Source organism: Haliotis cracherodii, unplaced genomic scaffold (genome assembly GCF_022045235.1).
Source record: "Haliotis cracherodii isolate W230 unplaced genomic scaffold, xgHalCrac1.p SCAF_22, whole genome shotgun sequence".
NCBI lineage: Eukaryota > Metazoa > Mollusca > Gastropoda > Lepetellida > Haliotidae > Haliotis > Haliotis cracherodii.
In genome coordinates, this window is record NW_027266278.1 from 8254927 (window position 1) to 8268433 (window position 13507).

Sequence of the window (13507 nt, forward strand, 5' to 3'; positions counted from 1 at the left end):
GCGACTGACATCACGGTTATCGATCTACGCGCCTGATAAACCAATCTTGTTATTCGCATGGGTTGCTAAAGGTCCAAATCTCCAGTTTTGTCCTTCGTTACCAATCCTGGTAGTAGAAGTGTACTCGTTTAGGAGATGCACATTAGTACTTTGGCGTCAAACATAGAGTTGTATGTATTTGACTGTATGGCACTTTAACACGTGGAGATCCAGATTTCTGTTGGTCTTCACCAACCCGACTTGCGGGATCGGGTACTCGCTGACATGGTTGATACATGTCATCGTATTGTCTGGTCCAGAGTCGATTATTTATTTATTCGTTTTGTGGCCGCTGTCGAGTGCGGCGTTAAAAAAAACAACAAAATTCTTGGCACTTTAAAATAAATATGCTGTTAAAGTCGATTCTTGCATTCCGTGACTGTAATTATATAGCCACAATTCGTAAACTTTCAGATTTTAAAACCTACTTCAAATGATATCCTAAACTGCCTATAGAATAGGATTAAGAAGAAATACTTACTTTAAGAAATATTAGATTAAGAAGAATGTCAATGTGATTTGAAACTTCGGATTAACATTTTCGAATCAACTTTGTCCCAAGAGATGCAAGTTGAATATTGATGTTATGAAACTCATAAACAGAATGTTATTACATCGGCTGCAATTTATCATCTGATAAATTGAATATGACATTAGCAAAACATTTACAGTAATACTGATTTTTTTGCAAGTATTCTGTGCTACCCACGTGAACCAAATGAATTTTCCAAACCGTTTTTCCTTTGTTACTACATAAAAATCAATTTTAATAGTGTACGATTCCCATGAAATCAGCAAGTCGATTTCTTATTTTGCCAATAATCAGTTCATTTTCTGTGACTCTAAAAAAACCAGTTTCTCTTACCACATCAGCCATGTAATGTCTGAAAAGGCCAGGAAAAGTTCCTTCTCTCCTTGGCGATTCATACAAACATATAGGGATCTGACAGAGAAAGAAAGAATTGGAACCTTGAACGTAGCATTAAGATTGAACTGACTAAGACGGTACGTGCAGCGACTGTCAGATGTTCAACCCTTCTCCCTCATCATGGAAGCGGCCCCGATTTGACAGCTCTTGTCCTGGATGTATCTGATCTTGGTGCTGTTGCTGCTACTGTGACGCGTGGTGTGGAATCGAGTGAACGTAACGCAGTGCAAAAGCATGTATTTCCCTTTGAACGTTACTTCACAGCGCAACGGTTCATATTTCTTACACTCTGTAGATTGCTTTGGTTGTGTCGCTTAGCCTATCATAAGACCGATGGTGTCGCTAACATGCTTGTCAATCTGCCCGATGGATTGTATTGTGTGTGCTTGTCCTAACTGCAATATTATTTTCCACGCAAGGTCAGATAAACCTGCAATCGTCGTTACCATGTCTAAGTGAGTGAGTGAGTTGGGTTTAACTCCGCTTTTAACATTACTCCAGTTATATCACGGCGTGACAGCGTAATGTGGGAGGAAAGCCCGAGTCGATCCAGAATCGCGACACCTTAGACGACTGGGCCGCCCTTGCCCCCACTATGCCTTAGGTGACGAAGAGCAGTAATTATGCTTATGAAAATATTTAGCCTCCCTGTGCTGGTAAAAAAAGAGGTCGGTAAGGGAAGAGGTTGTCCTAGATCTCACATGACTACAAGCTACGAAAGACCGACTTGATACGTCGGGCGCCTTGCTATGGTACATTTCCACTCACACAAAAAACGTCAAGTCAATTTTGTTATTGTTTCTTGGACAGATCAGCCGGTGCTTATTTAAATGCCTCTCGTGATCAACCTCCCATTATCATAATTAACATCAAAACAAAAGCATTAAGGTTACTTAAATGATGAAACTAAAACAGATTGTCTTTTGTTTAGCACAAAATTTCTTCATTGCCCATGATTACGTGTTAAATCGTGAGTGATTCGAATGAACTACAATGTATCAATGTAGCTGAAAACATTGACGCAGGGCTCCAAATAAGCACTGAACAGAAATATTGATGGATTATTTATTTAGTATCCATACGTCTGCTCTTCCTATTTCTGAAGACACATGTTTACATATTAGAATGTATAATGGGCCAGGCCCTTATGGAAGGTTATAAGTACTTATACGAGGCTTGTCAAAACGTTCTAAGCTTGATGTAACTTTTCAACCATGGGCCGTAACAAAATGAACTGGTCAATGTTTCACATTGTTTGAGTAGTTCATTGGAAGTGTATTAGGCCTGTTGAGACCAATTGTATATTTATTGACAGTCAGTTGAACGTGATAGTGGTCCAAATGGACACAGAAATGGAAAAGAACGAGTACCGAGCAGTCATCAAGTTTTTTTCTTAGAGAAAAGGGCTTCCCAAGAAATTCATGACCGCATATCACAAATGTATGGGGATAAATGCCCTAGCTATTCCACTGTTGGGTCGCTGTGTTTAAGGCTGGGAGAACAAGTCTTGATGATGACGACGTCCCTCAGCTTCCATCAATGAAGATTCAATCAAGGAGAAAGAAAAACGTATACTGTCAGATAGACGTTTTATCTTTGCTGTACTTGAGGGAGACACAGGTCTAAGCTATGGACCCATCGAATCCATTATTCATGCACATGTACAGATGAAAACAATATCTGTTCGTTGGGTGCCAAAGTTTCTAAATGCTGATCTCAAGGAAAAAAGGACTGACATTGACAGAGAAAATTTAAACCTAATTTCGTCAAATTCAAAATGAGATGAGTTACGGGTGATGAAATATGGGCCTACCACTATGATCCCGAGTCCAAAAGTCAATCCATGGAATGGCACCATCCCACTCCTCCAGCAACAAAGAAATTCAAAATTCAGGTCTTCAAGATCAGTGAAGAAAATCATGGGCACTGTATTCATGGATGCAAAGCGTGTGATTGGACGTTGATTTTACTTAGAAAGCCAAAAGACGATTACACGGGCCTACTTTGCTGATTTGCTTCATCGCCTGAGAGATCCTATCAAAGAAAGGTCGCGAGGAGTGAAAGTCCCATGATTCTAGCTTGAAGTAAAATAACCTGGTTCCTCTGGTTTGTCACGGGTCTCGGAAAACCCATACTTTCTTCATTAGAACTTAAAACAAAACTACGATGTTCTGGTTCAAGTTTAAACAAAGTCATGAACACGTCCTGCAATAATCATGTCACTTCCGTTTCGAAACAAAATACGCCATCTTGCATTAAATCTAAATAACATGAAAAAGAAATTCATAGAAAGTTTGGAGGCATTTCAAACCAGTAGGTACAGAAGTGTAGGGCTTTGAAGACATGTACACAAATCATCGACAAAATGTACTCTTGATTGTACATTTTCTTGAATCAAATCTGGCTGCTAACCCACCTGACCAGTCACCAAAGTCAAAGAATAAAAACGTCAAACATCTAACGGTGCAGAAACATGTATAGTTGGACAGTTATTGGACAAGCCGATGCCGGGCCCTGGGGTACTGGTCCCATATGGTCATTGGGGTATATTCTTGACCTTGAGCATCTAGGTATCTTTTGTGATATTTTTACATAAGAAAATTAACATGATTGCCGCACATGACCATTGATTTAAACTTGGTATAAAACTCGGTCAAAACAATGCTAATGATTTCTAACAGGAAATGGTTCCTTTAATTACGATCTCTCGCCATGTAACACAACAATGTTAAATACAACAACTGTGTAATTATGTAATCATGATGGATTACTATGGATGGATTACTATGCCATGATGTATGGGAGTGAATGGTGGAAATGGGGTTTAACATCGCATTTAAGATTATGGCACTTATACAGCTACGTCAATGCACGTGTGTGCGTGTTTGTGTGGCTGCTTTTACTAGTCCGGGCTGATGTCGAGTTTATAGTGTTTGCCCACTGAGATACATCGAAGTTTAGCATGAATACCCTACTAAGACACCGTATACTCACTCAGAGCTGACGAGTATTTATTTGTCGCCCTTTATGCCGAGCGACAGACAGGGTAACAAGTACCAGATTTCTAGTTTGACGCGGCCGGTCGAGCCTAAGGCTTTCCGCTCTCCGGGTGGACGCTCTACCACTAGACCACAGAGGCGGTTCCCCAATACGACGTTGTGTATTCGCGCTGTAGAAAGATGAGATGCTTCCTTTTTCGTCATATATATGTATAGGATAGTTTTAAGCCATACTTGCCTTTGATTATGCATGAAATGTGTGATGATCTTACTTATAGAATTGTCAGGTGTGAGTTTAAGTGCTGAATTCTTGTAGTGTACCCCTTGCCATGGGCTTACATTGAATATGCATGTTGCAAGTAGCTAGTGATTGACATCATGAGCATCGATCCATGCTATTGGGATACGATGACATGCATCAACCACCAGATCCCGTTAGTCGCCTCTTACGACAAGCATAGTCGCCTTTTACGGCAAGCAGGGGATGCTGAAGACCTATTCTACCCCGTATGTTTTGCTTGTTTGTTTATTGGTTGTTTAACGCCACACTCAGCAATATTCCAGCTATATGACGGCGGTTTGTAAATAATCGAGTCATGATTAATCTCATGAGCATCGATCCGCGCAATTGGTTAAGACCTTTCTAACCTCATTCTAACCTAACAATGTTCTTCCATTCAGTTTTTATCACTATAGTGAGTGAGTGAGTTGGGTTTAACGCCACTTTTAACAGTATTCCAGTTATATCGCGGCGTGTCAGCTTAATGTGGGAGGAAAGCCCGAAGTGATGCAGGTCTCAGACGTTTACCACTTCGGTGAAACCCACGAGCACGGGTATGGTGCTGACAAACCTAGAAACATAATCGGGGCGAACCGGGATTCGAACCCACAATCATAGGTTTCTGGCGTGCGTAAGGGACGCAACTCTGCACAGCGACTTAGACGACTGGGCCACCCGTGCCCCCTTTGTCTTACTATAACTTCAGTTAAGATAAGCACTTGCCTAGAAGAGCATGACGGTTCTACATGGATTGATCTTCCAGTTGCTATACTTCGCCCATAGCATTCCTCTTATGGTTACAAACAGACTGTCATGGCATGTAATGTCAGCAACAGTTTTCAACTAACGCTATTCCTTCTTTGTAAGGATTAGGATTTTTCAATCGACCCGCACTGAAACTTACAAGTTCGTATGAATTCTGTTGTTGCTGATATTGCTTCCCTATAGCCACTCAGTCATGACCGTGGTTTATTATGACTGCAACTGTTTCAGCACAATCTATGAAGTTTTGTCCCATTGATCTGTTCAAGAAAAACAAACCTGTTCTTCCGTGAGATCTTGGCGTTTTTATTGATGTATTATGACACTGTGGAATTCACTTTGACGTCATACTATAGCAAAACTGAACTTTTGGGATTGTTTCAATCAATGTCTGTATATTTCTCAACAGCCTGTTGCATTATGGGTCATACGTCTGCGTCTGTCTGGAATAGTCATGGCATTTTTATGGCATCAAAATGTGAACTTTCACTTTCAACTGGGACTGAAGAACATAACATTTCAGTGTCTGGAAATATAATGGATTCTCAGAATAACATAACCACAATGAAGTTTTTATTGATTTTTAAATAAATAAATAAAACTATATATAACCATGGTGCGGTAGTCTCCCCAGAATCTTTACTTTGGTCGGGACTCTTTGTCCCATATTTATGTTCAACCTGTCATTGAGTCTACCTTTACTGCAAACTCGTCGCTAATTACCTTACATCGTTATATGGACGCCAGGGGGCACGGGTGGCCCAGTCGTCTAAGGCGCCGCGATTCGCTGTGCAGAGTTGCGTCCCTTGGACACGCCAGAAATCTATGATTGTGGGTTCGAATCCCGGTTCGCCCCAATTATGTTTCTAGGTTTGTCAGCACCATACCCGTGCTCGTGGGTTTCACCGAAGTGGTAAACGTCTAAAACCTGCACCACTTCGGGCTTTCCTCCCACATTAAGCTGACACGCCGCGATATGACTGGAATACTGTTAAAAGCGGCGTTAAACCCAACTCACTCACTCACTCACTATATGGACGCCATGTTATTACAGCTGTGTTTCTTCTTTAAGGAGTTGGGCTTTGAATAGTAATAGTGACGTTGTGACAAACGACACACACCACTCAAAGGTGAGTGTACCTTCTTAAATGACCGTAGCCTATACCTACCCCAAATGTTTAGAGGGTATCAGAAACATGCAGATAGCGTCAAGACCTGTACCCGAGCAGGGATACAACAAGTACAGGATTAAAGTCGACGCGTACCGTCACTTTACGCTTACCCCTCGAACCATTCAATTTTGAGCATCATCCGCTATGTGCCCCACTGGATTCCCACACATGTATGTATGCGGCTGTTCGTTAGTATTTGTATCAGAAACATGGCTGATGACCTTTGGTAGTTAACATCGCGTGAGTGGCGACGGCAGCAACGTGCCGTCGGGACGCTGAATACGTGTTCGCGACAATGACGTCGCTGATCTATACCTGTCCCTTTTCGAGTAATTAGTGTGTGTAATTAGCTGTGATAAAACTCCGTGGACTGAGAGAGACTTCCTGTACTTGTGAAAGCTTACATGGAGAAACTATGCTGGATTACAGACCGCATTTAGCACGCCAATCACATAGCCACTATGCATGACGCGCTGCCTTCGACAATCAATACAATACCGTTTTGTCAACGTGAGAAGCTCTTTTCTTGTGCTGCCTGGACATTCTGTTGATATTATCTGAAAACAGTCTGAGAATACCTGTCACAGAAAAAAGTTGATCATTATACATTTGGCTTCCATTTTCCCTTTTCTTAGCATTATATCCCCATTGAAGAATTGATCAGGCGAAATTTGTCAGAGGTTTCGAAGGAACACATCAATTTTTGGCAGTTGAATGAGGAAAATATTCTTCAATTTGAAAAAACCAAACATGTCATTTACTAAGAAACGTCGTATTGATCAACCCTAAAAAAATATAAGAGGCATAACGTCGTAACGATGGCAGTATGTCACTAACAAAATATCCTGCTGTCCGAAAGCCATAATAACAGTTAATATGACACATGTAGCTAGTTTTCAAACAGAAAATGATAGAATTACTCGACGGACCAAACAACTCTGCGGCCAAAAACCAACTCTCATAAGACGAACGTAAATGTTTGAATATATGTATGTATCTATGTATATCTTGAGTCAATAGTTAAGAGAAAATGTGTATAAAGTTACACGCCGCTTTTAGCCTGCAGGCAGATCAATGCTTTCAGTGTACGTTTTTATCATGTTGAAGATGGAATCTGGCCTCCGTGCGTGCCAAGGATTACTTAAACCCTGCTGGTTCTGAAACAAACATGGCAACAGCTATTTACAACGAACTTAAGGCTTTGATGCTCTGATCGAACTATGTTTTGAACACACCCTGATGCTTCCGCATGAATTTCGTTGGCTAATTTTATTAACAAAAACATTTGAAAAAATGATAAAATATTTATCATATATACAGCTTTGGGCAATTTGGGCTTTATCAACGGAATTGTTTCCGAAAAAATTGCAAAAACAGTTTGACTCAAAATATTTATTAGCAACACATACGTACTGCATGTCCCCCCCCCCCCATCACACACACACACACCGAAAAAACACATAAAATAAACCAACACCATCGCCATCATCATTACCGATACAGTCTTCATATTCTTGGAATACGTGCGGAATTAACCACGGATATATTACCAACAACCATCATAAAACGATACTCCAACAGTAGCATTAATAATGCGTTAATCAGGCATACGTTAATAGAAGGGCCGGAACGTGTCACGTAGACATTCCTACGTAATCAGTGATTTAATGCCTGTCTCCAAAAAAATATTGATGTTTCGCTCTTACACGGTAATTACAAGCTACTGATTATTCTTTGTCGACATATATCTTGTGTGTAGCTATGTATGGATGTGGATCCATATAATGTGATCTATCATACGACTTGGGCTCTAGTAATACATTCATGATTAGATTATTCACACCTGTTATGAATCACATTCAGTGGTCGTTGTTCAATAAATAGCCCGAACAAGGTCATGCAGACCAGGGCCATACCCATACGTTCTTAGCGCTACGGATCTCTTAAGTCAATGTTAAAGTATGGGAGCTACCATCGTTCAAGCCCTAGGTTTGTGAAACGAGGCCCTGGAATCCTCAACGAAGATTCCAAGACTCGTTTTTATCCTCGTTTGAGTTTAAAGTCTCCTGTGAATTGCAGTATTCATTCGCTATTATTCATTGTTTTCCGAAGCATTATGACTGTTACCGTGAATCCCATGTTTTGGAAAGTAGCGCTTTTTTACACCAAACAGTGTCATCATGTTTTGTTTGTTCAAACTGTCATTCGTTCCCTTTGACCTTCATTAATCCATTTACGTATGTTCACGTTAACGACACCCCAACTCGCCCTGTCCGTTTCCTTTTCACAGCCTTCATATTTAAACTAGCTTAGGTTGAAATGAGGGCTTTTCTGGTTGTTCGTTTTCCAATTCGCCGTTGTTGACGTCTTGCAGCGAGACGTGCTCAGAAACAACTAAATAACATAAGCAGCTAAAATTTTCCCTCTCTGTCACAACGCAGCGGTTGCAGTCAAGATGATATGGTTTAAGCCTCGCAAACTGGTGATTGATTGTGCGAGGGGGTACAAATGGGCCTTTCCGCAAAGATCGACTGGCCATGTGCAAAGTGCTACTTTCATCAGATGTAGGTTCCAGCATTTACGTACAGTACTTCCTGCTTTATGACAGGCATTTTATATGCCGAATCTGCAACCACTGATGATGTCTCCCATTACATTTAAAGAGCGTTTAAACATACGCCTGTTGTTGAAACTTAAATGTTTAAGAATTGAACATCAGTTTTGATGGGTTCATTGAAGTGTGAACGATTTAAAAGTGCTGGTTAAACTGCGGGAACCTCCGAGCTTGAAGAGATTAAAAAGAAAATAGAAAAACGAGTTGATTGTAAACACCTGTCGAGCATTCGGGGAAACCCCGGAAAGTAGTTCCGGCAAGTTCACACGATCAACTTTGCACAAAAAGAATTGTTCACATCATGTGTACTTTCCAGTCCGTTCACAGGAGTGTGAACTCCAAATATCAGATCAAGTGATTACCCATTTAGCCAATCAGCATGAAAGAAACAGGGTAAACTTTAAAGCATGAAATTATTAAAACATGAATAGCAGGATGACTACATACGTCAACAATTGTGACACGTCTCACCAGAGTGACCTCAGAGAACACGGGCGAAGACGCAAGTGCAATGATGTTGACATGAGTAAGTTCACCTGATGAAGGAGTAAGTATATACTCCGAAATGTTGTTTTCCTCATAATAAATAAGTTGACATCCATAATTCACTTCCTTTTCACCCGATGAAGGAGTAAGTATACGCTCCGACTCGTTATTGTCCTCCATTAAAGAAGCTGACACACAAAAATTCATAAGTTTTGGCAAATTTGGAGATATAAATTTCGAAACAATTTTGCGAGGGCACGAGGCCTAGCCATGCGGGATCAGTAGCCATGTCTGTGCTTGTAGACCTCTGCGGCTTAAAACCTTCTCCACAAATTTAAATAGTCAGATTTTGCCGAAATATGTTTGAATTGTTACCTTGTTTCGTTTTGTCGCTGTGTGTACATCTGACTACACTTCTTAACGTTATAACAGGACAGACCGACTGTCAACAACGTCTGACAGTGGCCGTGACGTCTCATAGACTAGGGTTAGAGTAGCTTCCCTTTGACAAAGGGCAGTTACCCTAGCGGACAGACCGATGGATTGCCGCGAAAGGCAATTAAAACAACTGTTGTTTTGCGTATATGTTGCTTCGCCACTGTATAAGAAAGAGATTTCAGTTGGAACTATATCCTCTACTGTCACTGTCCGACTGACACATCACTTACCCTGCGACGTAATAAATATTAATGCGCGCATTCCAGGAAAACTCCCAATGTTTCGGTAATGTTTGTGAGAGAGGGAAAGCGATTTTATCGCACAGAATTAAAGAATGACATTATATGACAATGACATTATATGATAAAGAGGTTATCACGCTTGTGTGTTTGGGGATGGTAAATATCCTGTATTAGGAATAAACACTATGTATTGAGGTCGCCAAGGCTCGCTAAATACAATGTTTATTCATAATGCAGGATATTAACCATCACCAAACACACTCGCGTGATAACCTCTATATGCATGTATATACATACTCTATATACAACTAAACTACTAGTATATATATTGACTACCATACATGTATATATACTACTCAAAAGAAGTTAAGGATCACCCGATTCTCTCATATTGGTTATGTTAATCTGTCATGGCATTAGAGATTAACTATTGTAATATGGAAGAATCAGGTGATCCTTAACTTCTTTTGAGTAGTATACATAGCGCGTATCTTCAGGGCCTCACATTTTTTGACAGAATTGAATAATTGTTAATTTCTGACAGAACAAGGCTCGTGTTGGGAACTATAACATACTGAGCGCTCCCGCTCTGTGAACTGTATGTCAACGACGGGTTTCAGTGTACATGTTAAGAAACCAGATTATATTAATCACATCTTATCGCCTACAATCCAATTCCAAAGCATGCTAGAGAGGCAATGAAGTTTGCAAGGTAGGTAACTCAAGCGTGTTTCAACAACAACGCCAACATTGCTATGAAATGGATGACTTATTCTGTGATTGGCGTGAAGTCTGATACCATGTGTTGTGATAATAGAGTACTGGGTCAAGTCCTTACTTTTAGCCACAGACACTTCGTGGTTTTCATCATTTATAAGGTTTCTGTAAGGACGGAAGCCTCTCAGAGATTCAGTGTATATATGAAGCAATTACTTTACAGTTCTACTCAGAGGGAGTGTTCATATCAATGTCTGGGTGCCGACACTTTTAATTTCCTTGTTAGTCCGACGACAGCTGAATAAAACATACTCTATATCGAACTAATTCATTAATTATCTCCGTTGACATTGATGCATTCATGCATATACTTGAACAGATACGGTGTAAGTGGTTGATACAGCGTCCATATATTTGTGTCCGATAGATACACATCTCTACCACAAGGGATACCACCATGTATGCATGGTGTATATTTTTCTTGAACATGAAATGTGAATATTAGTACCATCGTATCTCAGCCACGTCCTTTAAGGTCATTTCAAAGAGGCACGAGTGGCCCATTCGTCTGAGTCGCCGCATTTCGCTGTGTAGATTTGCGTCCCTTGGGCACGCCAGAAACCATTGACTGTGATTTGCAATCCAGGTTCGCTCAGATTGTGTTTCAAGGTTTGTCAGCACCTTACCCGTGCTCGGGGATTCATCGAAGTGGTAAACGTCTGAGACCTGCATCCCTTCGGGCTTTCCTCCCACATTAAGCTGACACGCCGCGATATGACTGGAAAACTGTTAAAAGTGGCGTTAAATCCAACTCACTCACTTCAAAGTGTTGCTATGTTCTTCAGGTCAGCGTCGTAGGATTCATATTGTAGTTTCTGTTCCATCACAGACATGTGTCTGGAATTGTTCATTCAATGTATTCATTGCAGTCATTGTATTCATTGCAGCCATTGTATTCATTGCAGTCATTGCAGTCATTGCAGTCATTGCAGCCATTGCAGTCATTGCCGTCACTGTAGTCATTGCAGTCATTGCAGTCATTGCAGTCATTGCCGTCATTGTAGTGATTGCAGTCATTGCAGTCATTGCAGCCATTGTAGTCATTGCAGTCATTGCAGTCATTGCAGTCATTGCAGTCATTGTAGTCATTGCAGTCATTGCAGTCATTGCAGCCATTGTAGTCATTGTAGTCATTGCAGTCATTGCAGTCATTGTAGTCATTGTAGTCATTGCATTCATTGTAGTCATTGCAGTCATTGCAGTCATTGTATTCATTGCAGTCATTGTAGTCATTGCAGTCATTGTAGTCATTGTAGTCATTGCAGTCATTGCTCAATGGAAATCCTGATGAGTGCTACACAATCACACAATAGTTATACATCAGCGTTGTTTGCCTATTATTGTGTTCTGACATCAAGATATTCCACTATGATTCTCCTTCTACGAAACCTGTGTATTTTACTTGAAAAGGATGAACTAGAAACCAAGGAGACCAGTGAGGCCGCTTATCGGTTTCTTATTTAGATCTATGCATAACGATTCAGAATGACAAAACACTCTCCACAAGACTGAAGGACAAGAAGGATGACTTCAACTTTCCTATAGTTAACCTTTCCTTTTTGTCGAGAAATATTCCAGCAGCTCCAGCCTTTGGTGCTTACATGTCACAAGTTTTAAGATACAATCAAGCATGCTCTTCCTACCAAGATTTTGAAGAGCGCCATTCTACGCTTGATCAGAAGTAGTTTGATCAAGTTTGACCATTCAGGGTTTCAGTAAAACTTTCAAAAGGCGTTATGGCGCATCAATGACAAAAATGATGACCCATGCAATTCCCTATTTTTCTTGGAAACAAACGTTCCTGTGGGTTTTTTTTTCAGGTGAACAGTTGATTTGTCTTTGCATGTGTTTGTGACGGTGCCACCGGTAGGACAGGATACGCTCACTTTTTTCGCTAACACCTGGTATCACCACTATTTGACAGTGATTCATAAACACATGCTCATGACATAGTACGAATCGTAGTATTGACTCCGCTTTATGCAGTGATTTCTGTTGGATACGGAAAGGGTTTTGCCGCTTGAATTCACTTTATGTGAGTTCATTGGAGTAAGAGCCTTCGTAGAGTTTATGGACGTTGGAGCTTGCGTGAATCACAACGTAAAGGTATCGTTTTAGATGCATTTCGTAAACATGCATCAACCTCACTATCAGCTTTGATATACATGATATAGCTGACTGCCGCCCAGACTCACTTATCCACTCACTCACTCACACACACTCACACACACACGCTCACTCACTCACTCACTCAATCAGGGTTGGTTCGCTGATCAGGTCATATTAGCGTGACCAGCGCATAATAAAGACAATGTATCTCCATTGTAAGGACGTTTTAACATATTCGTAAATTGTTCCATAGTCAGAGGTGATTCCAGGCATATTACAACGGTATGAATGTAACGAAGGCTGGATCAGTCAAACATATTACAGCGAGATGAATGTAACCGAGGTTGTATTAGTCAAACATATTACAGCGGTATGAATGTAACCAAGGCTGTTTTAGTCAAACATATTACAGCGATATGAATGTAACCGAGGCTGGATCAGCCAAACATATTACAGCAGTATGAATGTAACCAAGGCTGTATTAGTCAAACATATTTCAGCTTTATAAATGTAACCAAGGCTGTATTAGTCAAACATATTACAGCGATATGAATGTAACCGAGGCTGTATTAGTCAAACATATTACAGCGGTATGAATGTATCCAAGGCTGTATTAGTCAAACATATTACAGCGGTATGAATGTATCCGAGGCTGGATTAT

At 40.6% G+C, this 13507-nt stretch overlaps 2 protein-coding genes across 2 annotated transcripts in view; both read right to left on the minus strand.

The window, feature by feature from the left end:
• Positions 1–13507, minus strand: part of LOC139471274 (G-protein coupled receptor dmsr-1-like) — a 171212-nt gene that overhangs the window by 111584 nt on the left and 46121 nt on the right. The window lies entirely within an intron of this gene.
• LOC139471461 (cysteine-rich, acidic integral membrane protein-like) lies at positions 11585–12401 on the minus strand. Its single transcript, XM_071253821.1, has 2 exons — positions 12381–12401; positions 11585–12031 (listed from the first exon to the last, which is right to left on the minus strand). The coding sequence occupies exons 1-2, from the start codon at positions 12399–12401 to the stop codon at positions 11585–11587; spliced, it is 468 nt and encodes a 155-aa protein (XP_071109922.1).

Coding starts and splice junctions, on each gene's coding strand:
- LOC139471461 (XM_071253821.1), bottom strand. CDS start 12,401: ATGGCGCTCTTCAAAATCTTG. Junction 12,032..12,380: donor TGGCGCTCTTCAAAATCTTG/GTAGGAAGAGCA, acceptor GTGATTGTGTAG/CACTCATCAGGATTTCCATT.